Source organism: Notamacropus eugenii, chromosome 4, assembly GCF_028372415.1.
Source record: "Notamacropus eugenii isolate mMacEug1 chromosome 4, mMacEug1.pri_v2, whole genome shotgun sequence".
Lineage (NCBI taxonomy): Eukaryota > Metazoa > Chordata > Mammalia > Diprotodontia > Macropodidae > Notamacropus > Notamacropus eugenii.
In genome coordinates this window covers 162689704-162714870 of record NC_092875.1, presented here as the reverse complement: position 1 = coordinate 162714870, position 25167 = coordinate 162689704, and the positions used below count along the sequence as shown (strand labels likewise).

Here is a 25167-nt window from a genome sequence, read left to right as displayed (position 1 = left end):
TTCTGAGTCATCTTTGTTGATTGTCATTTTTTAACATTCATTTTTTTTGTTCTTTCCATTTACATTATTAAGATTATTGTGTATCTTGTTTTCTTGACTCTACTTTCTTAACTGCATCGATTCATATAGATCTTTACAAACTTCTCTGTATTCATCTCCTTTCATTTTCATTTTTAAGGATGAATATACCATACTGTATGCTAAATGTTAAGCATGGAAATATGAAAAAAAAATTCTCTGTTCTCAAGGAGCTTACAATCTATTGGGGAAAGACAAATTGCAAAGCCAGAATTCAACCCCCAAGGTTTTATGACTTCAAATATGGAGCTCTTCTACTCTACCACTGAGGATGGTTTACATACTAGAATGTCATTATCCTAGTACAAGTTAATTCCTGTAATATCAGGCATACCTTTAAAGAACAAAACCAAATATTAATTGATTTTATTATTCATTATTTTGCATCATCTGCTCTGACATGCTCTCGGTGTAAATAATACTCAACATGGTCAAGCTCTGCTTAAACATATGTCTATTGAATGAAGTTCTAATACTTTTAAAATAACTATATAGTAATTTTAATATAACACCAGGCTCCTGGATGGTGCAGTGCATAGAGTGCTGGACCTGGAGTCAGGAAGATCTGAGTTCAAATGCAGACTCAGAAACTTACTGGCTCTGTGACCCTGGGCAAGTCACTTAGCCCTGTTTGCTCAGTTTCCTCATCTGTAAAATGAACTGGAGAAGGAAATGTCAAACTACTCCAGTATCTTCACCAAGAAAATCCCAAATGGGGTCCCAAAGAGATAAACATGATGGAATGAACTGAAAAATAGCAACATAATACATCATAGGCAATTCTTGATCTCATTTCAACAATGAGGCTCAGTGAGAGCCCACTTGTTATGAAGAGCTGTATAACTTGTAGGACAGCAGATACATATGGGTTTTTTTTTTTTATTGTTGTTATCCAAGGTGGTAGAAAAGGGATAATGACTTATCTTTAAGAAGTTCACTACAATGTGCTCTAAGAGAAAGAAAAAGGAAAATAAAAGAACAAACATGGTTACTTTATTAAACTTATAGAAAATAAATTTTGTGTCTCCTTAATTTGCTAAATATTCACTTTTTTTCAACAGATGGCTTTGAGAATTTGAACATTTTGAATATGAACCACAACAAACTTGAAAAGATTCCTCCAGAAATAAGCAGGTAATTTTGTTTATAATACAATTGACCAGTCCCCTTTCACTTCCTTCCCTCTAATTTTCTGTTGCAATTAATACTTGTGGGTAATATACACATATAAAGATCTGAAGAAGTGAGACATCATTAGTTAGAAGAATGAGAAGCTACATGCCTTTGTGTCCTAATGACAAAATTGGGCCTTTGAAATTTCTGGTTCTGCTGCTTATTGTGTCCAGTCCCCTGATGCATGCTCAGTCTCAGTAGGTTCATGTTAGTTTACTACAAAGTAGTGATAGTAACACTTCCTTCACAGGATTGTCATAAAGATGAGTCGTTTCAAGTATTGAGCTTGTTAGAAATGGTAACCTGTTTCAAGGACTAGAGCATTTTTTAAACCCCAAATTAAAAAAAAAAGACTGTTTTCCTTAAATTATAAATGTGTACAAGTCAGGCCGCCAGTACAGAATCTTTCTTCAAACTATCTGAGAGGCTCCTCCTTCTGAAGGCCAAGCTCCCTCTTGGACTTTTTCACTGAAAGATGGAGAGAGAGCCTTGTTTGGGGTTTACTTTGGAGATTCTTTTTATTGCTTTCTGAATAGAAACAGATGTATTACTAAGTAAGAAGAACCAGATTTTTTTTTTAAGAGTAGAAGAAAATATGAACAGCCAAACAGCACAGGACATTCTCCAGTACACTTAATCCATTCAGATAGCTTGCTTACACCTCTTGTCGATATATTTTGTTTTTCCCAATTATGTTGTTATTTTTTTTTTTTCTGGAGGGGGAAAATAATCACATTTTGGTCAAATGTTACATATAAGGAATTGGATGCAGTTAAGATCAACATCATCTGTGCAGAAATAAAGTATGTTAATAAAAATGTTTGTAGTCAGCTTATACACTTTTTCAACTTCTTTTTCTAATGAACATATTTATGCATTAATAATGGCATCCTAGGTTTCTCATTTTACATTTTTAATCTTCAACAGTTAGTCAACAAATATTTATTAAGTACTTACTGTGTGCCAGACATTGTGCTAAGGGCTGGGGAAGCAAAAAGAAAGTTCCTACCCCAAGGAGCTTACGTTGTAGTGGGCGGGAAGACAACTTATTTATACAAGGGAGTTGGAAAGTAGGAGAAGGAAGGAAGGACTGGTGAGGGACGAAGGAAGATGGCAGTGAGGCACAGACAGTCAGAAGCAGATTCAGGAGAGGAATGAAAACAGGCAGGAACCAAGGGTGCCTTGGGTTCCTCCCAAAATGGAAGCCCTGAGAGGAAACCACAAATGGAAGAAGAGGGAACAAGAGGTGGAGGGAGTGTTCCAGGGTAAGAAGGCAGCTAAGTCTGGAGAGTCAGAAACAGAACCAGGAAGAAGACTGGGGAATAAGCATTTATTAAGTGCCTATTAAACACTTATAAATGTTGAGATGCCAGGAGCACTGATATTCCACAATGTGACATCAGAAGAGGACTTTAGTAAAGAGATCCACTTATTAAAAATATAAAAGCATTATATGCAAGTAATACCATTTATCTTATAAACCAGAAATTCTTAATCTTTTGGTGTCATGGATCACTTCTGGTGATCATGTCTGCTTGTAAGAGGTCCCAGCACAGATTAGACTAGAGACAGACTGATGCTGGTTGGTTGCCCTGGGCCTGGTGATACATCACATCTGGTAAAGCCTATGGACTTGTTAGAATATTGTGTTTTTACATAAAATGCATAAGATTACAAAGGGAATTAGCAATACTGAAATAAAGGTATAGTTTTTCCCACCCAGGTTTACCTCTGGCTAAGAAGTCCTGTTATAAACTGAGTAAGGCACATTTAGTAGGTGTGAAAATTTGATTTAATGGATTTAAAAGGGGTATGAAGCAATTCCCTTCTAATAGAAACTAAGCAAATATTTGTAAATTGGATTTTCTTTTTTCCTAGTGGGGGGAATGTGTGAGGGAGAAAAAAAATAAATGTTTAATAATGGGAAAAGATCAATTAGAAAAGCAAACTAAGTAAACCAACCTATGTATGACTTCCTATAAGAGGTATTGGTAAAAAAGAGTTCAGTGCAAAACTTCATTCATGTACTTTAATTTTTAGATTACAGAATCTTAAAAGCTTGAGTTTAAACAATAATCAGCTAACTGATATTCCTAAGGAACTTTGTTCTCTGGCTTATCTTTCTGAAATTCAACTAAACCACAATCAACTTGTTTCCATTCCTGAAGAATTTAAAACTATGAAGAATCTCCGAAAGCTGTCCTTGGCAAGAAACCTCATGGATGTATTCCCGATAGTAAGTAAAGTATCAAAGTCAAGCTTTCCTTCTTTGGTAAAGTAGAAATTTAGAAAAATATCTCTAACCTGCTTTAGTGATAATAGATAGCATTTATATAGCCCTTTAAGGTTTGCAAAGCACTTGAAAAATGTTATCTCATTTTATTTTCATAACAACTCCAGGAGATAGGTGTTATTATTATCCCTATTTTATAGATGAGAAAACTGAGGTTGAGAGATTAAATGCTTTTCCCAGCATCACATAGGTAATAATTCATTGATGTTAGATATGAACTTAGGTTTTCCTGACTCCAGGTCCATTGAGTGATAAAAAGTTATCCAAGATTCCACTGATTAGGCGCTGTGGCCAATCACTGAAGTAATGATGCAGAGGTCATTACTGTATCTACAATGTTATATTGCACTCGAAACAAAGTCACAGAATGCAGAGCATCAGTTTTAGCAGTCATACATAGACTATGAATACATGAACAGTATAGAAAAATGGAATTTTACAGAAAGCAAGAGAGGAAGATAAGGGAATACGTCCGGAATATATCTGAAACAAGGAACAAAAGGGGGAAGATAAGAACACCTTCCAGCAGGTCAAAGTAGGAGTTATGACTTATTTCTCAGCCTTGGTTCCTCAGGCGTTAGGACCTTTGAACTTCCAGGAACAATGTCTGGAAGCGCAAAATTAGACACTGAGGAAATGTCATCCTCTTAACACAGCAGCAGCAAGAAGCCTGAGCCCGTTTTTTCTTGTCAGTCTTTGTCTTATCCAAAAATTTGAGCAAAAAATTTTCATGTTACAACCATAGCACCCCACTGCTTAGCTGTTTTAAATGAGTTCTAATAAGCAGAATTTATTTTAGATGTACCAACCGCATGCTGAATTCTCTGTATGACTTACTTGTATGATCCTAAGTAACTCGTCTTATCCCCTTTGGCATATCAATTTCTTATTATAGTGTATATCATCAATTCTCAACCAGCTCCACCACTGGAAGATACTTATATTGAGGACAATCCCAATATATTATAATAATTGTATATATCCTATATAATTTATATATCCTATAATAATTTATATGTCTGCATAATAAATACATATATGGGGTGCTCCAATAGTATTAGAACAATTTTAAGCTTTAATAATTTTGAATGTTTAAATGCTAATCACTTACAAAAACACGATTTGAAAGCTTATTTGAATTTCTTTTGTAATGATTTAAATGTTTTGTGAATTTTGAATTATACATTTTAATTTTACCAAGATGGGGCACCCTGTTATCAAGCATTGCATGTGTGACAGTTTCTAGATGACACTTTCTCAGACCAGTAGATCAATAGGGGAGGTCTTCTAGTTTGGCCACCATGGTCATCTGATCTATCTTCATTAATTTTTTCTTTTTATTTGAGATCTTCTATGTATCAAAGCTTCATTCTTTGGATTCAATTAAAGGCTAGAATTACACATTTTCCCATTTTTCTTTCGGTCTCTGAGAAGCAGCTGATGAAAGTTTTCCCAAAGTCTTAAAATTGACTACAGTGATATCTAGGACAAGATGCTAGTTATAAGAAACATCAATATTTAAAATTTGTAAATAACCTGTTGAATGTTTTTTTTGTTTTTTGTTTTTTTGTAGCTTAGTAGAATGAATACTTTCTGATGCCATTAAAGCTAAAATCTGCACTGTAACTCTTGGGGACACCATGCATGTTTGGTTTTAGGGTACACTGTAGAACTTTGGTGGGATGAGGGCTGCCAAAGAAGAGGTTTAGCATAAGGATGGGGGGCTGGACCTGGTTTCACTGGAGTAAGGAACTTCCAGGTGGGAAAGTTCCTTCAACAATGGCAGGTAGTCCTCTTCTCTGCAATATATAATCTTTAAGAACTCCCTAGAGCAGTCTGTCATTGGACTTCCAGCAGCCTGTGGAAAAAATGTAAGATTGCTATTGCGCATGCTTCTATTTGTCATGTGACCCACAACAACCAATCAGCACCAGCTCCTCTCTCATCTAGCCTGTCATGTGACCCGCAGTAACCAATCATCTTTGATCTTTCTCTAATCTCTCTCTATCTGGCTGGAGAAGTTTACAAGTAGTGTCGTTGTGGCTGGATCATGGCGAGGTGAAATGACTTCCCTTTGGCCTTAGCGTTGGTATGTGTCTGAGGTGAGATTTAAAGCCAGGTTTTACTGGCTCTGGGCCCAGATGTGGTCTCAAACTGAAGTAGAAACGGACCTTCAGGCTCCATGTTGGCATTTTGTTGTTCAGTCACAGCTGGTGCTTCCGTGACCTCATGGAATGTCTCACACCACTACTGCCCGTGGGGAGACAAACAGTCACACGGCTCGGGAGTGTCTGAGGCTGGCCCAGAGCTCTAGCCATTGAGCCGCCTAGCTGTCTCTTTGATTTAATATTATATATACTGTATTGTATTTTTATGTATTTTGTTAAACATTTCCCCATTATGTGTTAATGAAGCTCCCCAAAGGTGCAAGTTTGACATCTTTCTACTACAGTGGTGCCAAGCAGGAGGAGAAAAATTAAGGTATAAAAATTTTGGTAGCTAATCCACAAAGGAAAAAAAAAAAGATTTGCATGTGGACAAGTGATAGACCACAAACACAACAGACATTTTAAAATGCCTTTATTTTTATTGTTTATTATTTCATTTTTCACCATTCTACCAGTCACCCAGGTTTGTAAACTTGGTTTAGGGGCAGCTAGGTGGTGCAGTGGATAGAGCACCAGTGCAGGAGTCAGGAGGACCTGAGTTCAAATCTCACCTTAGACACTTGATGCTAGCTGTGTGACCTTGGGCAAGTCACTTAACCCCAACTGCCTCATCCTGGGTCATCTCCGGTCATCCTGATGAATATCTGGTCACTGGATTCAGACGGCTCTGGAGGACAAGTGAGGCTGGTGACCTGCACAGCCCTCCCTCACTCAAAACAAAGTCAAGTGCAAGTCATGTCATTATTTCTCTGATGGCATGGTCTTCTTCAGCAGTGAAGGACGAATGCACATGAATACACAAACTTGATTTAGTTTTTGCTTCCTCATTCTCCATCATCTCACGTATCTAATTAGTTTCTAAAGCTTGCTGCTCAGATCTGCACGATTTCTTTCAAATCTGTGCCTATCTCTCCTCTCACAGATCATCATCATGAGAGTTCAGAAGAGAGGAGAGTACAGACGCTCATCACCTATGGTTTATACGTTGTGTTAGCCTCTTTACTGGTCTTCCTACTTGAAATCTCCCTCTGCTTTAATCTATCCTCTCCACAGCTGTCAATCGATGTTCCTAAAGTGCAGGGACCATGTACCTCTGCTTTTACGGCAACTCTTCACAACCTGAGTCAGTATTGCTTCCCTTCCTGCACTCTTTGGTGCAGCCAAATAGATTGTCTTGCAGTGCCTCACTCCCCTCTACTCTCTTTATTTGTTTATGCCGCCCTCTCCTCATGCCTAGAATGAATTTCTTCCTCTTCTCTGCCTCTTACATTTGCCTGAGCTATCAGAGCTTTGCTCAAGTGATACTTTCTACATGAAACCTTTCCTGATTCCCCCAGCTGCTAGTGAGTGCCCTCCCCATACAAAAATCACCTTGTATCTGTTTTGCATATATAATATATATTCATGTATGTACTTTAGATGCATGTTGTCTCCTTGCAAAAAATGTAAGATCCTTGAGGACAAGAACTTCTTTATTTTTGTTTGTCTATTTCTAATGTCTGATACTTGGTAGGTACTTAAATTTACATTTACTGATTATCCCTTTACACATTTCTCTTTAGAAAATTTAGTATTGTAATTTACTTTTATTTTAACAATATCTGTCAGGAGACATGTATGTACACACATATATATGTACATGGCTATAACAGCTAACATTTACATACCACTTATTATGTGCTTTACAATTATTATCTCATTTAATCCTCACAATAATCCTGAAGGTAGGTGCTATGATTATCCCCATTTTACAGATGACGAAACTGAGTCAGAGGTTAAGTGACTCACGTAGCTAGTAAATGTCTGAAGTTGAATTTGAACTTACGTCTTCCTGATTCCAGGCCCAGGACTCTATTCACTGTGCCACTTAGCTGCCCCATTAAAAGGGGACAGCTTTTAACATCTTAATATGTGACACTTAAAAAGTCCCAGAGGCCATGCATGGATAGCAAAGATATTCAAATGACAGCATATCTCCCATTGCAATGCTACTGTTGAGGGACAAAGATGGCAGCCAGGGGATTCAAAAATCTTACACACATAAGGGTATTTTATTCATCAAGTTGATGATTTCTTGAAGAATTGTACAAAAGTTCAATTATCATTATTTCACAACCTTTCTGATGTTCCTAAACTGTAATATGATGAGTGAATACTTGTATTATTTGACTCACAGCATTGTGAGAAAGATACTTTGTAAATTTTAAAGCACTAAATTAGTCATTCAACAAGCATTCATTGCTTACTATATGCCAGGTATGCTAAGTACTGGTGATACAAAGACAAAAACATGGTCTTTGCCTTTAAGAAGCTCACATTCAGATAGAAGAGAGAACAAACAAATAACCTGTGTACATATAATCTGTTATCTACCTACTTATCTCTCTCTAGCTATATCTATATGCTCTCACATATATGTAGATATATAGACATATTTTTACACACACAAAAGGTAAATAATTTCATAGGAAAAACAGTAGCAACAAGGGAGGGGGAATCAGAGAAGGCCACCTGTAGAAGGTGGGATTCGAGCTCTCTTGAGGAAAGCCTGGGAAACCAGGAGGAAGGATCAAGGAGGGAGAGCCTTCCAGGTATGGGGGACAACCAATCGGGAGATAGATTGACATGAGAGACGAAGAGCAATAAGTCCAGTGGCCCTGGATCATGGAGTTCAGTAAGATTGAAAAGGCACAGAAGAGTCATGTTATGATGGGCTTTAGCGTCAACAAAGGATTCTATGTTTGATCTTGGAGTTAATGGGGACCCAACAGGAGTTTATTGAGCAGGGAAGTGACATGGTCATATCCATACTTTAGAAAAATCATTTTGGCTTCTGAGTGGAATATGGATTATTGTAGGGAGGGATTTGAGGTTGGGAGAACAACCAGTGGGCTTGTGTATGGTAGAGTACAGGCATGAGGTGATGAGGGCCTGCACTAGGTCTGTATGAAATGAAAACTACAATCTTAGAGCTGATTCACTGTAAGTATTGGTTCTAACAGCATTCTGATTTGATGCTTATTTAATGCTTGCCTAGGTGCTGACATTTTAGAAACACATTTCTTTGTATATTTGTATAACAAATAAGAATCTAAGTAGATGAACCATAGTAAACAGTATTATCAGAGCCTGAAAAATAGAGGCTGATTATGTGGAAAGGGTAAGAGATAGCCAGAGAGCTGTACTTGTGGTCTTTTGAGCAAACAAGAAATGTTACCAGGATGACCAGAGGTTGAACCTCCCTCCTTCTCTTCCCTCTCACTCCTGGTTTTCTCCGGTGATAAATTTTATGGGAGGACATGGACAAAGCTGCACAGAATGGACATTGAATAGATATTGAAATCTGCATTATTTAACTTCTATCTCACAGGTAAGGAAAGGGACATATATAATGAAGGAATTACAGATTCATTTGAGTATCTATTTTATGTAAAAAGATGTAGAAAATTTATGGTTTTATGTTTGTGGGAATTTGAAAAGTATGATGTTATCCTGAATTTCAGGCAAAGCATATGCCTATCTAAACATGAGGTTATAGCACTTTACCACCATCTGATGCCAGTGATTTGAGGGATGAATAATCCAAGAATAATGTGAATTATTTTTTGAAGGGTGAATAATCCACTAGGCCTTTTCCACCTTCCTCCTAGTGAGGACAGAGAGTCTAGATGCCAGGGAAATATAGGAAGATATTTAGAGATCAATGGCATGAAGATACAAGCTTTGAATGGATACTTGAATTTTTAGTTTTAGATTGGGTTTCGTTTCCTTTTATATCCTTGTATATTTTTGTTTCTTGTGTTTACTGTGTCATATACTTTTATCTTTTTCTTTTTTTCCCCTTATTTCTCCAGTGGTGACATTGAGCTTAGTGGTCAAGGAATTACAGAAGATATTTGAAGATTGGAGGCAAGGAGAAACAGGCTGGATAAGATTAATTAGATCATTAGATATCTGTGGATTAGCCTCTGTTTGCTTTCATTGGTACTGGGGCAAAGGAGGATTGCATTAATTCCCTATTAAAAATAGCTAAGTAGGTTATATCATCCTATTCCCAGAAGAGATGGGAAGCCCACCTTAAATAAATTTAGATTACTGAGGAGTCTCCAGTAAGAGAGCCCTCAGAGCAGTGAACAGGAGGGGCAAATAGGCAGTTTGGCACAGCAGTTAACTCAGTGATCAAGAGAGTTATCAAAACGAAGGCAAAGCTCTGTGGCTGTTGCTTCAAGTATGGCACAGGTATGGCTAAAATATTCACCTGATTTTCCAGTCTAATAGCATGTGAAAAGGAGAAATGAGGTTAGTTTGGCAGGAGTTGTTCTTGATGAACCTACATTAGTTCTTAGCAGTCAGCTCCTTTTTTTTCCCCTTAATTTTTCAGAAATGAATCCTTAAATAACCAGTCCTAGGATTTTGGCCTGGAATTGATTTCAAGCTCCATAGTCTACAGTTTGAACTATCTGCTGTTTCCCCATTTACAAAAAGAGGTAGAGCATTTGCTTGTCTCTAGGCCCTTGATATTTCTTATTTGTCATAATCAAAACCAGTAAACTAAGTCATTCTGTATTGTTTAGGAATCAGACCTATTAGAAAAAGAGATTTGATAATTTATCAAGCAATTGCTGGGAGGACTATGGACTGGAATGAAATTTCCTTTACTAGCTAATAATATACTCAATAAGGGAAGTTTGAGGGTTTATTTACCTTATCAAGGAGCTTCTAGAGAGTTCCAAGCAGTTGTGTACAACACTTGCATTATAGTTAAAATGAAAGAACAGTATTTAGCCAAAAGGAAAAAACAAGCCCAAGGTATATTTGAGATGTTAGATCATGGCATAGAGCCTTAAAGACTCCAGAATGAGATAAAGGTGTTTCAAATTACAATAGCAGAGACACAAACAATAGTAAAAAAAATATTAAAACAGGAGACCTTTTACCTGTAATATTACTATAATATTTAAGGTGTCCTTGTCAATTGGCATATAGGCAAGTAATTGTCATTTTATAACTAGTAGCTGAAGTTAATGACCTAGTTATTTTTTTTAACAATCTTATTAAGGCTCTTTAATTCAGCTTTACATATTCGATATTAAAAAAAAATCTTTTCAAATCTTCAGATCATTCACCTTGGTAGAGAAAACGAGAAAATTAAGTCCTGAGGAGTTCTGCCTCCTTTCTCATTTGTTATCTACTCATTCACCATAATCAGAGGACCTATCGCTTCATTGACTTTCTTCATGGTGCCTACCTAACTATTAAATCACTTTTTAAAAGGATTTTTTGTAAACTTCAGGTCATATTTGGCTTTAGCTTCCTTGACCTTGCTTTTACGGAGCTTGGCAGTTTCTTATTCACCTTCAGTTACCTGCCCTAGCTTCCATCTCTTTTATATATCTCTCTATATATATCCTTTCAAAATGTGAATCCTTGAATTTCTTTCTCATGCACTTTCCCTTTTCTTCCTCATCTGACTTATTTAAGAACACATTGCCAAAATATTGTTCTTGAATACCTATTGAACTGATTTCTTTTTCTTAAAAATCAGGCCATTGGTTACTACAGATCCTATTTCTAAAATCTTTGAAATTCACTTTCTTAAAATCTAACATAGATGACTGTATGTCATGCATTCCTTATATATTAAAGACTCTGAGATAGCATAGTCTCTGCTTCCTAAGGTTCTCATTATTTCTCTTTTTGCCAGCTAGTTTCTTCTTATTAGTGAGAAGCAGGTACATATAATGCCACTACTTACTTTCTGAAATAAGGAATGATCATTAATACAAATCAAGAATTTAAAAACCTGTCTACTCTTAGCAGAGACCATTGACAGCTATCTGGAGATTATGATATGACAGCCATTATTTTGCCTCTGCAGTTAATGAAGGTGAACTAATAAGAATTTTGGTCCTGAAACAGGCCAAAAGTACTATCGCCCAGAGCGGAGCCAAGCAATGAACACTAAGGACAAGCCATGATTTATTTAAGTAATATTTTAAAAAGTCATTTATTTTTAGTTTTCAACATTCACTTCCATAAGATTTTGAGTTCCAATTTTCTCCCCTTTTCTCCCTTCCCCCCAGCCCAATACAAGGTGTAATTTGATATAGTCTACATATGCATTCATATTGATCTTGGATGCAAGATGGCTTGCATTAAGGCATTGAACCAATAAAGATTTGTAGGTGGTGAAAAGCTGGGAGGAATGGCTAAACTCTTGCATGACTGCATCAGGATCCAAAAAGATCTATTTTCACATTAGTCATGTTGTAAAGAAGAATAAGAACCAATGGGAGAAACCATGAGAAAGAAGAAACAAACAAATGAGAAAGAGCGAGCAAATAATATGCCTCCATCTGCACTCAGACTCCATACTTCTTTTTCTGGATGTGGACAGTATTTTCCATCATGAGTCCTTTGGAGTTGTCTTTGATTCTTGCATTGCTAAGAAGAGATATGTTTGTCAAAGTTAATCATTGCACATTGTGGCTGTTACTGTGGATTGTGTACTGTTCACTTCACTATGTGTCAGTTCATTCATATCTTTCCAGGTTTTTCTGAAGTCTTCCTGCTCATGATTTCTTATAGCACAATAGTATTTCATTACATTCATATACCACAGCCAGTTCAACCATTCCCCAGCTGATGGTCATCTCCTCAATTTCCAATTCTTTGCCACCACAAAAAGAACTGCTATAAATATTTTTTTATATATGGGTCCTTTTCCCATTTGTATGATCTCTTTGGGATACTGTCCTAGAAATGGTATTGCTGGGTCAAAGGATGTGCACATTTTTATAACCCTTTGTTCAGTTTCAAATTGCTCTCCAGAATGATTGGGTCAGTTCACAACTCCACCAACAATGCATTAGTGTTCCAATTTTCCCATATCTTCTCCAGTACTTATAATTTTCCTGTTTTGTCATGTTAGCCAATCTGATAGGTGCGATGTGGTATCTCAGAGTTGTTTCGATTTGCATTTGCTGTCTTAGAGCCTACAGATAGCTTTTATTTAATTTTTTTAAGGAAAAGTTGGGACTAAAAGGAAGATGAAAGAAGAGATAGGCCTGTTGCTAGGAATGAATGAGATGATAGTAATGAATGATAGAAAGAAGAATTATTCAACTTTTATATTCTTCTGCTTTTACTACCAAGGAGAATAATCTTCATTAGGAAGGAAGAAACAAAAAAGGTTAAAAAGAAATTGAAAGCTAAAATAAATCAGATGCTTAGAGAGTACCTAGTTGCTCTCACTGTATTCAAGTCACCAGGTTCAGACACAGTACATTGTAGGGTGCTGCAAGAACTAGCAGATATAATTACTGACATGCTTTTGATGATTTATGAAATTCTGTGACAGAGATTTTCAAAAAAGATAAGAGGGTAGATAGTTCAAATTTTAGACCAGTCAATACCTAGAAAAAAATGATGGAATTTATTGAACAGAGCCAGAATAGATGATTTTCTATTTGATATGATTTTCTTTTGTTGATTAATTAGATTGATACTTCAAGGGAATTCTATAGACATAGAATACCTTAATTTTGACAAGTTATTTGACTAAACTTCTAATAGAATCCTTATGGACAACGTGAAAAATGTGAGAATCAAGCTAGATGGATTTGGGAATAATTAGATGTTTGGGCCCATAGGAACAATTAAGAGATTAATGTTGACCTGAAGAGAGTTCTCTATTGAGAGAACTTGACTCAAGGAATGTATCTGTGGACTTATGCTATTCAACATTTTTATCAATGTTGTAGATGGCTTGCATTAAGGCATTGAACTGATAAAGATTTGTAGGTGGTGAAAAGCTGGGAGGAATGGCTAAACTCTTGCATGACTGCATCAGGATCCAAAAAGATCTCCTGAGTCAAGAATGATAGGTCCAATTAATTATCAAGTTTCTATTAATCATCTACTGTGTGCCATGCACTGTGCTAACCACTGGGGATACAAATACAAAGAATTAAACTATCACTACTTTCAAAGCACCTGCTTTCTAATGGGGGGGGGGACACAATAACATATGTAAATATATATTATATAAACATAAAATGAATAAATATATACAAAGTAGTTAAATATAGGAAAGTTTGGGAGGGAGGGTACCAGCAATTGGGAGAATCAGGAATCAGGAAAGGCTTCATGCAGATAATAGGGCTTGAACTTTGTCAGAAAAAAGAGGGAGGGATTTGACAAAGTGCAGATAAGAAGGGAGAGCATTCCAGACTTGTGGAATGACCAGGGCAAAAGCACAGAGATGGGAGACACAGTGATGAAATTTGATAAAATTAAATTCTATTAAAAATTGGCTATTTTATTAAGTAAATAAGTTTGATAAGTAAATGTAAAGGGATAAATTTATAAATAAATGTAAAGGAATGAATTTAAAGTGTTACATTTGAGTTTGAAAGTTAGCTTTCCAGGAGCTAGATGGTGAAGAGACATGTGGAAAAACAGATGGTCATGTGGAGAAAGTCCTGAAAGTTTTAGTGAACACTTAGCTCAGTATGAGTCAATAAGGTGGCATAGCAGGCAAAAATCTAACATGATCTGAAGCTGTGTTAATAAAAATCTCCAGGATTACATTGTTCATAGTAACATCAATGTTGTACAGTGATCAGCTGTGAATGAGTTATTCTCAGCAATACAAAGCACAATTCTGAAGGACTTAGGATGAAAAATGCTATCCATCTTCAGACAAAGAAGTGGATGCAGATGGAAGTATACTTTTTTACTTTCTTCATTTTTCTTTTTTTGTCTGTTTTCTTTCACAACATGAAATATGTTTTTCATGACTGCACATGTATAACATGTCAAATTCTTCTCAATGGGGAGGGAAGAGAAGAATTTGGAACTAAAAATTTAAAAAGATAGAATGTAAAAAATTGGTTTTTTACATCTCACTGGGAAAAAATAAAATATTAAAAAATACCTCCAGCATGAAGTGAGGGTTTTGTTTGCACTCTGAACTGTGCAGGCTACATGTTAATATTTATTACTTTGGGAAGCTACATTTCTGAAGAACATTGAGATATAGAAGTTTAGATGGTTAGAGGACAAGAGGTTCTATCATACAAAGAACTGACCAAGAAATTGAAGATGTTTAGCCTAGAAAAGACTTCCAAGCAGTCATGTGGAAGAAAGTTTAAGCTTATCCTTCTTGTTCCTAGGGAAGGAAACTTGGAACAATGTATGTAGAACAACAGAGAGACAAATTTTGACTTGGAAAGAGGAAAATAGACCAAACTTCTTATCAACAAGTGCTGTAGAATGAATTGGATCAAGACGTGAATTCCCAGCCCTTAGCACAGTACCTAGTACAGGGCTTGTTGTTGACTTCACTTCCTCATCCTGAAAGTCTTCAAGTAATTGTTTGAAATGTTTTAGGTGGTTATTGTTCAATTGTTTCAGTCATGTTCAACTCTTCATGACTGTGTTTGAGGTTTTCTTTGCAAAAATCCTGGTATGGTGTGCCATGGCCTTCTCCAGCTCATTTTACAGGTGATGAAACTGGATAACAAGGCCAAGTAACTTGTCCAGAGTCACATGACTAATAAGCATCTAAAGTTGCATTTGAACTCAGGTCTTTCTGACTCCAGGCCTGGTACATTATCCATTGTGCCACTTAGATGCCCTGTTTTAGGTGACACTGAAAGGACACTGTTGCAGATTGGACTAGTTGATCTAAAAGGTCCCTTCCCACTTTGAGAGATGTGATTTTGTGAAATGCAGTTATCTTGTCTTTCATTAGAAATATTTTTCAGATGGGATAGTTTTCAGGAGCCTCTTTGTAACATCCCAAATGTGTACTCTGGAAAGATAGGACACTTCAGATAATTTGTTTTTGGTTGACTTTTCTGCTTCTGTGCCTCTTGGTAGGGATCTTTCTACTGTCATGAATCATCTCTCCTCTACCAGTAAGTGATAGGTTCCCTGATTCTTGGTCCTTTTATCTGTGAATAATTCTTCTCCTTAGTGCAGGAGCTTTTTGTTCCTCATTCCAGATTCATCTTCTGTTGGAAGAATCTCAAACTTCTTAAAGGACTCCTGCCCCACTCCACCCTTCCTCTTAAAAAAAAAAAAAAATTGCTTTACCTTCAGGCATCTGGATTGGATCCCCACTTATTTATTTACAGTTTTAGTCTTTGTTTTTCTTCTGGGTCTTTTCCTCCATCCTGCTGGGGAATACTTCATTTGTCCTGATAGGGTGAAAAGCAGAGAAGTAATACTTGAGCCTTTTATCTTTTTTTCTTATGAAGAGAGCAGCAATCTGCCTTTAATGTTCATATATCTGTTAGAAATGCCACCGTGGTATATTCTCTTTGTGCCACCAGAACAGTTTAGATATTAATATTGAGATCTTCTATTATCTGTGGTTTCCCCAGTTATGCCTCATTGCCCTAACCGCTGCAAAATGATAGAGCATAGTTTCCTGGTCACTCATAGCCTATCTGAGGAAATCAGGGGCCCTAAATACTTAATATCCTAGTTTCCCCCATTTGATTAAGCCATTTCATATCCTCGGGAATTGTTCTCAAGACACTTACTAGTTTTGTGACTCTGTACAAGTCACTTAACCCCTGTTTGCCTGTTTTCTCAGTTGTAAAATGGGGATAATGAAAGCACCTACCTTGCAGGGTTGTTATAAATATCAAATGATATAATATTTGTAAAAGCACTTAGGACAGTGATTGGCACATAATAGGTGCTTAAGAAATGCTCTTCCCCTTCCCCTTTTAAAAGAAGATCTGCCAGAAAAAAATTCAAGCTTCTTTCCAGCTTCCCATTGTGCTTTCTTTTCTGCTTTTTGATGGACACAATTTTCAGTATATCTGCATCCTGACCAGCAGAGGTGATCTCGGATATTGTTGAAGGTGAAGAGACTTCCCATAAGATGCATTTCCATTAAGGAAATTGCACAGTCATCAACTCTTCAATGGATCATGGGACACATCACTGGAAAAAATATTTTGAAGCAACCATTTCTTTTTTCTTTGCAATGATTTTTATTGACTAATTTGAATGGCCACATTCTTTATTAAATTTGACCTAAAAATTATGTCTCTATATTTAAATTCTTAACGATATTTTAAAATTCCACTTTATCTTTTTTTATTTGTCGCTCAGGTGCTCTGCTCATTGAGCAACTTAAGAATACTAGACATTGCTGGAAACCTTATTCAGATACTTCCAAGAAAAGTAAGTACTGTAGCTTTTTTTCCATATTTACATAGTCAAAAAGCCTCTGCAGTTTTGTTAATGGGAAAATTTGGAGAATTGGTTTAATTTGAAGAAATTAAAGTAATGGATCTGATCTGTTTTATGACTCCTATTTAGGTTCTCCTCATTCCCTTCTATGTTTTTCCCTTTCTTTTTTCCCCCACTGCCCTCAGTGAACTTGAATTAAGTGAACTATGATTGCTACAATAAATATTTAAAACATAAGTTTTAATCAAAATGGTTTCTGTCATTACACCCTTTTAAAAATCACTTTATGCCTCCCAAAATATTCCTTATTGAAGTGAAAATGTCTACCCTTTGTAGTAGGCCAAACGTGACAGACACTTCAAGAAAAGCCATCTCGTAGGATTTAAGCCATAAACTGTAGAAATTCATTTTCCCCCCACTAGAATATTTTGATCTTGTTTCATTTCAAGGAACTGAAAAGCAGTTACTTGGAAACTTTTAAATATTGAGAAGGAATTGGCCCTTTTTTACTTTAAATTTTTAATATTTAAGAAAACTATTTATGTTTAGTAATAATCAGAAGTAATGAGAAGATATTCTAAGTCAACCAGTTCACAAATTTTTCTGCATTTATGTTACGTATGTATATTTACTAGACAACAAGCTATTGTCCTCCTCAGGGCAATGGTAAGAATTTTTTATTTTAGTTGGCTTATGTTTGACCTTGTCAATTTGGGTTTTTTGTACAAGTAATCATAACACTAAAATGACAAAAGCACTTGTCATTTTCTTTTCTTATGACTTTCTCTCTTTTTGTCTCTCATGTTGGATTTGGGTATGCACAGTGAGGAACACACATAGGGTTGAAACTGGAGGTTTAAATACAGTTGGCCCAAGCTGTGCTAAGATATCATGTTTTGACTGATTGTTATATCTAAAAGATGTTGGACACCCTAAGTAAAGTAGTTGTGCTTTAAAAAATATAATGGATCATGTTTTTTTCCCTAGGGAAAGTCCTCTGGGTCTCCCATGTGTGATTAATGGATCATGTTGTTACCCTGTAGATAAATCAATCCTCTTGGTCCTCTCAACAGTTTTATTGGCTTCCCATTTGATTAAAGACTGATCATTGGCTCCTGTACAGGATTTGAACACCTCCTTGGCTTACTGTCTGCTTAAGAATAGACATCTCATCTTGTCTTCACTCTAGGGTATCTTATTTTGTATTGGACAGCTCTGTTTCCGAACACTTCTATGGCCTTTTCATAACTTTTTTTTTCAGTTTTTACAAAAGCATTTATTAAGCACCTAATCCTGTGCTAAGAACTGAGGATATAGAGAAAGGTAAAAATAGTCAATTCTCTCCAGAAGCTAATATTCTAATGGGATAAAAATGGGGTGCAAATAAGGATGTATGTACAAGATAGACAGTATACAGAGTAAATTGAAAGTAATCTTTGAGGGAAGAGCCTGGCAGGAGGAAGCATCAGGAAAGATGGGAGATTTGAGGCAGCATTTTGGACTCAATGGTCTCTGAAGTCTCTCAGCTTAAATCTATAAGGGACATCCTCCACATCATTTTTAAGTACTCTGTTTGAGTGTGTCTCCTTGTTTTATGCTTTATATACTTTATTTAAGTATTACTTATACTTTAATATTGAAAGAAGATTGTTGAATAAAGTTATCTCTGAGATTACATCTATCAAGTAATCTATTATGATTTTATATTCAATCAAGAAGACCTTTATCCAGTCAAAACACATTTATTTGTGGCACTTTCTAAATTTGTTTTTGTTTCCATGTATTTAATTTTAATGTTCTATTTCTGTCCTCTTCCTTTTGTATTTGTATCATTATCACTAAATATTAACTCATATCCCCAAATAAATCTGAACTAGTTTTTGTGATATATAAGTGTAACTTAATTTGTTACAAGGAAAGTGATAACTCCACTTTCCATTAGCAGCTCTACTTCCCTTTGGATTCCACAGAATATCATTCTCATAGGGATAAGCTGAAATCTCATCATCATGTTGATTGACTCATTTTTTGATACTCTTTCTCAGCTCTTCTGTGGTCTTTCCCCTGTGATGGAGGTTGGAGCATGGAGCACTAAAGTCACCCAAAGCTTTCCTCTATGGAGGTCTGGGAGCTGAAGTAACTCTTCTTCCCATCAGCAGCTCTGCTTGGCTTGGACTCCACAACTCTGTGTCTTTCAGTGTTCCTTTTGTGTGTTATCTTCTTCCATTAGACTGTAAGCTTCCTGAGGACAGGGGCTGTCTCTTCTTGTTTTTGTTCCCGTCCACATAATGAAGTGTATTAAATTGAATTGAAATGTAGTCAAGAAAAATACATCAACTCATTTGCTGTGTCTGAAAGTTGTCCTATTTTGCACTTTAAGCCCATCACCTCTGCCAAGAAGCAAGAGCCACCATTTATCCTCTGTCTTCTTGACTTCAGAGTCCTGAAGTCTTTCAGAGTTGTTTTTTGTTATATTGTTGTACTCCCTGTGTAAACTGTTCTCCTAAATGCAGCCTTATTTTTCAGGACAGGAAACTGAGGTCTAGAGAGTGGAAGTGACTTGCTCAAACTCATACAGCCAGCAAGTATTCGAGTAGGCCCTTCATCCTAAGTCTTTTGATTCCAAAGGCCGAGTACTCTCTCTTCCACACCATTCTGCCTCACATGTCCTACTACATCAAGAATAGACACCACCTGGAAAAATTACAATGGCCTGCTTGTGGGTCTGCCTGCCTCAAGTCTCTCCTTCCATCTTCCATTCAGTCACTCCTTTTCTTAACTTTTTAACCATTTCCTGGGGGATCCAAGTTTCTATGAGAGTAAGACAAAAGAAAGAGTACAAGAGGTCAGGATGTTAGAGCACTGGCCTAGAGTCAAGAAAACTGGATTCAAATCCTTCCTCAGATACTGACTAGCTGTGTGATCCTGGGCAAGTCACTTAACCTTCTGGTGTGTGCCTCAGTTTCCTCATCTGTAAAATGAGGGTGGCCTTTAAGTTTCCTTCCTGCTCCCAACTTTTGATTCTATGATCCTCAGAAAAGATCTAAGACAAAAGAAGATTTGGAAATGGTAGAATGACGATTCCAAAGAGCACAATGGAAGGAAAGAATGGGGTGGAGTAGGGGGCTGCAGGAAGGGCAGCCCTCAGTTAGATTGGGATGAGAGAAGAAGAAATGGAAGTAGTGGAGGTGACTTTTTATTTGGGCAGCCTGAAATTCTGAATTTCAGGAATAAGAAGAAAATGAAGTTAGCTATAGGATGGGAAATCAGCTTTTGACTGAGGATCTCACCCACAAAGTCCCTGGTATGGTGAATGATAGAAGATACCTTGGTGTGTTCTCTCCTTTCCCCTTTTGCCTACAAACATACTTAAGTTTTCTCTGTCATAGAAGCCAACCAGAAAAAATCTCAGAAACAAAATCCTCAGAGCTTTTTCTTTAACCTTACTACCCTCTCCAACCACTATCCCATCTCTCCTTTCTCCTTTTATTAATAAGTGAAAGTACAGAAGTGATTATCAAAAGTATTTGCTATCAGATTATTTAAAAAAATAGAATTGCTATTTTTTCTTCCTTCTCTTTTTTTTTTTTTGAACATAAAGAATATTACAAAGCAGATAAGGATATACTTGAGATTGACCTTCTGGTCCAGCTGCAAGGAATAAAACTCTTAACACCAATAGCACAGCAAGGGTGGAGTTGGAGAACTTCAGTGAACACAGCATCTGCACCTTGTCATACCCTGCCTGTTCTTCCTTCTCAGGCTCATCACCCTGACTTCAATTGCCAGGGCTGTTTCCACCTCATTAGTGGACCCATTTGCTTTGGCTACTCCTGGAGACACAGACTGCTAGGTGTTTGGATGCCTCTCCTCCTCCCTCTGCACCTGGCCCCCCTCCCACTCCCAACTGTTCCTGCTGTCTTCCAATCAGAGCCTGTGCCTGGATCTCATGGCATCATGAGAAAGTGAGTCTTTGCTCTCTTCCAATCAATGCCTACTCTTGGGTCCAGAGGATTATGGGAAAGCAAGTCCTTTATCAGATAAGACAAGCTCTCTACAATACACTTGGGCTCAGTTCCCTGACCCCTTCTAGCTGTCTGAGAAGGAATAAATCTGATAAAATAATTGTGTAAAGAATTTACTCTTAATTTCAGCTTAAGGTCTATTTCACTGATTTGCTTTTTTATGAAAAAAATCTGGTACTAAAACTCTTGATAATCTTGATCCCAGCAGAATCTTTGGATTTTCTTATATTTGTTTTTAATTAAATATATCTACATGTATATGTGCATTCACGTGCATATGTTTTATATATGTGCACACATGTGCACACATGTATATGTTTGTGTGTGCACACATGCATGTGTACACAGTGCAGGTTTGTATATGCATATGTGCATGCATGTGTATATGTGTGTACATGGTATGTGTGCACATACATATATGTGTATACATACATACATACATAGTGACCTATTTGACTTAAAATTTTAGGTTTCTAGAAGTATCGTTATTGTTTGTTTTTGTTTTTGTTTTCCTGAAGAGGACCAATGACATCACAGGGTGATCGCTTGATTCATGCATAAACTGGATTTAAATGAGTCAGAGTTGCACAAAGTTGTAAGCCTCATTCTCTCTTCCAAGGTCATCAAAGTCTAGTGGCAAGACAAAAGTCAGCATGACTGGTGATAGCCCGGGATGTAGTGGATAACTTTGGCATCTTCAATGTCTGACCAAGCTCTAAGCACTCCACAACACCTGTTAAGCCACCTTCTTGGCTGTTGGAACAGGTTTTTCTTATTTGTTTATTCCACAGGGGAAATCTTCACGTGCTTGGGGTAGACACCTTCCTAACTCACTGATGCTTGAGTAATGCTCAACTTGGTTTAGTCTGTCTATGGAGACAGTTTACCAGAGTGTGGCTGCTACTCATGCCAGAGCTTCTTGAAACCAATGGTAGATGATCTGCCCTGAAAAGGACTTGGCAAGACCTCACAACAGAAGTGCTAGTCCTCCTTGAGCTCTCATACACCCCGGGGAATTTCATTTTTGTCTTTGTATCAACAGTACCTCCTATAGTGTTTTGCAGTAGTAAGAACTTAAGAAATACTTGGTGATTGAATAGTTGAGTATCACCTAAGACTGACCACCAGGTGATGAAGTTCATTAGTAATAGCAGCTCATTAAGATGGGCTACAAAGATGTGGAATGTTAGGATCTGTGAAGGGTGGTACTTGTACCGATGGCAACCTGGGTCTTTCAAAATACCAAAATGATTATTTCTTCACAGCATTTCAGATTTGTTTTTCTTCTTCATTCCACTACCACCATCCTTGCTGAGGCCCTCATCATCTTATCCTTGGACTACTATAATGGTCTCTTACCTTGTTTTTCTGCCTTTGTTTTCATCCCATTGCAGTTTGTTTTCACTATAATTACTTATTTGTTTTTACAGGAAACATTTTTTTTGTGGTCAGTCAACAAGTGTTTATTTTTTTTCTTTTTTAATTTATCTATTTTAGTTTTCAACATTCATTTCCACAAGATTTTGAGTTCTAAATTTTCTCCACATCTCTCCCCTCCTCCCACCCCAAGATACCATGCATTCTGAATATCTCTTCCTCCAATCTGCCTTCCTTTCTGTCACACCACTACCTTCCCTTATCCCCATTTTTTCTCTTTTCTTGTAGGACAAGATAGATTTCTATATGCCATTACCTGTATTTCTTATTTCCCAGTTGCATGTAAAAACAATTTTCAACATTCGTTCCTAAAACTTTGAGTTCCAACTTCTTTCCCTTCGTCCCTCCCTACACATCCCCATTGTGAAGGTAAGCAATTCCATATAGGCTATACATGTGCAGTTATGCAAAAGACTTCCATAATAGTCATGTTGTGAAAGACTAACTATATTTCCCTCCATCCTATCCTGTCCCCCCTTTATTCTGGTCTCTTTTTTGACCTTGTCCCTCCCCAAAAGTGTTTACTTCTAAATTATTCCTTTCTCCCATTTGCCCTCCCTTCTATCATTCCCCCTATACTCCACTTATCTTCTTCTCCCCTGCTTTCCTGTAGTGTAAGATAGATTTTCATACCAAATTGTGGATGTTATTCCCTCCTTAAACCAAATGTGATGAGAGTAAGCTTCCCTTTTTCTCTCTCACCACCCCACTTTTCCCCTCCACTGAAAAAGCTTTTTCTTGCCTCTTTTATGAGAGAAAATTTGCCCCATTCTATTTCTCCCTTTCTCCTCCCAATATGTTCTCTCACCCTTTAATTCTATCTTTTCAGATATTATCCCTTCCTATTCAGTTCACCCCGTGCCCTCTGTCTATATGTATATAATCCCTCCAACTGCCCAAATACTAAGAAAATTCTCGAGTTACAAATATTATCTTTTCATGTAGGAAAGTAAACAGTTCAACTTTAGTAAGTCCCTTATGATTTCTCTTTCCTGTTTATATTTTAATGCTTCTCTTGATTCTTGTGTTTGAAAGTCACATTTTCTATTCTGCTCTGGTTTTTTCATCAAGAATGCTTGAAAGTCCTCTATTTCATTGCATGACCATTTTTTCCCTGAAGTATTATACTCAGTTTTGTTGGGTAGATAATTTCTTGGTTTTAATCCTAGTTCCTTTGACTTCTGGAATATCATATTTTAAGCCCTTTGATCCCTTAATGTAGAAGCTGCTAGATGTTATGGTATCCTGCTTGTATTTCCACAATATTTGAATTGTTTCTTTCTGACTATTTGCAGTATTTTGTCCTTGACCTGGGAATTCTGGAATCTGGCTGCAATATTCCCAGGAGTTTTTCTTTTCAGATCTCGTTCAGGAGGTGATCGGTGGATTCTTTCAATATTTATTTTACCCTCTGGTTCTAGAATATCGGGGCAGTTTTCTTCATAATTTCGTGAAAGATGATGTCTAGGCTCTTCTTTTGATCATGGCTTTCAGGTAGTCCCATAATTTTTAAATTGTCTCTCCTGGATCTGTTTCCTAGGTCAGTTGTTTTTCCAATGAGATATTTCATAGTGTTTTCTATTTTTTCATTCTTTTGGTTTTGTTTTGTAATTTCTTGGTTTATCATTAGCTTCCATCTGCTCCATTCTAATTTTTAAAGAACTATTTTCTTCAGTGAATTTTTGAACCAACTTTTCTGTTTGGCTAATTCTGCTTTTTAAAGCATTTTTATCCTCATTGGCTTTTTGGACCTTTTTTTGCCATTTGGGTTAGTCTGTTTTTAAAGGTGTTATTTTCTTCAGCATTGTTGGGGTCTCCTTTAGCAAGCTGTTGACTCGTTTTTCATGATTTTCTTGCTTTACTTTCATTTCTCTTCCCAATTTTTCCTCCACCTCTCTTACTTGGTTTTCAAAATCTTTTTTGAACTCTTCCATGACCTGAGCCCATTGCAAATTTATTTTGGAGGATTTGGATGAAGAAGCCTTCACTTTCATGTCTTCCTCTAATGGTATATTTTGTTCTTCCTCATCTGAAAGGATGGAGGAAAATATCTGTTCATGAAGAAAGTAACCTTCTATGGTCTTATTTTTTTTCCCCTTTTTTGGGCATTTTCCCAGCCAGTTACTTGACTTTTGAGTTCTTTTGTGAAGTGGAGGGTATAGTCTAGGAACCTGTAAGTTCTCAGTTCCTCCAAGGTGGCACAATCAAGGGAGAGGAGTTTACCTCTCTCCTGGCCTGTACTCTGGTCTGGGGGCAACCACAAGTTTTTCTGCCTAGGATCTGCTAGTAGAATCCCCTCTCCAGAGCCTCTACCAGCTCCACCAAGCCAGCACTCCTCCTCATTCCAGGATCACCACTCAGAACTGAGACCCAGATCAGCAGCTCAACTTCCCTAGGGTCTTTAGGTCAAGGCCTCCAAAAATGGACTCTGCTGCCACCTTGGGCTGGGGCTAGTGCAGGACCATGCTCCCTTCTCACCCAGGTGAAAGAGCTTTCTCACTGAACTTTGAAGCTATCTTTGGCATTTGTGGGGTGAGAAATCTCAGAACTGCAGCTGCTGCCCAGGATTCTGCCTGCTCCAGTGCTGTCCCTGCTGCTCCTTGTGGCCAAGGCTGTGCTGCACTCTGCTCTGAGCCCAGTGCAATAGACCTTTCCTCTCAGCCTTTCAGGCTGTGTTGGACTGGAAATCTCTTTCACTCTGTTGTTTTGTGGCTTCTGCTTCTCTAGAATTTGTTTAGAGTCATTTTTACAGGTATTTTATGGGCTGTCCATAAAGTCC

The 25167-nt window shown here is 37.1% G+C and overlaps 1 protein-coding gene across 5 annotated transcripts in view; it reads left to right on the top strand.

Moving 5' to 3' along the window:
* The window catches only part of LRRC69 (leucine rich repeat containing 69), a 171255-nt gene that overhangs the window by 23404 nt on the left and 122684 nt on the right, over window positions 1-25167 (top strand). For 4 of the 5 annotated variants that reach the window (XM_072603592.1, XM_072603593.1, XM_072603591.1 and 1 more), the window contains exons 3-5: window positions 1140-1212; window positions 3292-3487; window positions 16846-16917. In XM_072603592.1, the coding sequence (XP_072459693.1) occupies window positions 1140-1212; window positions 3292-3487; window positions 16846-16917 (341 nt within the window). Of the gene's footprint in view, window positions 1-1139; window positions 1213-3291; window positions 3488-16845; window positions 16918-20688; window positions 20892-25167 lie in introns of all 5 variants that reach the window. The other variant, XR_011965853.1, reaches the window with a different exon arrangement.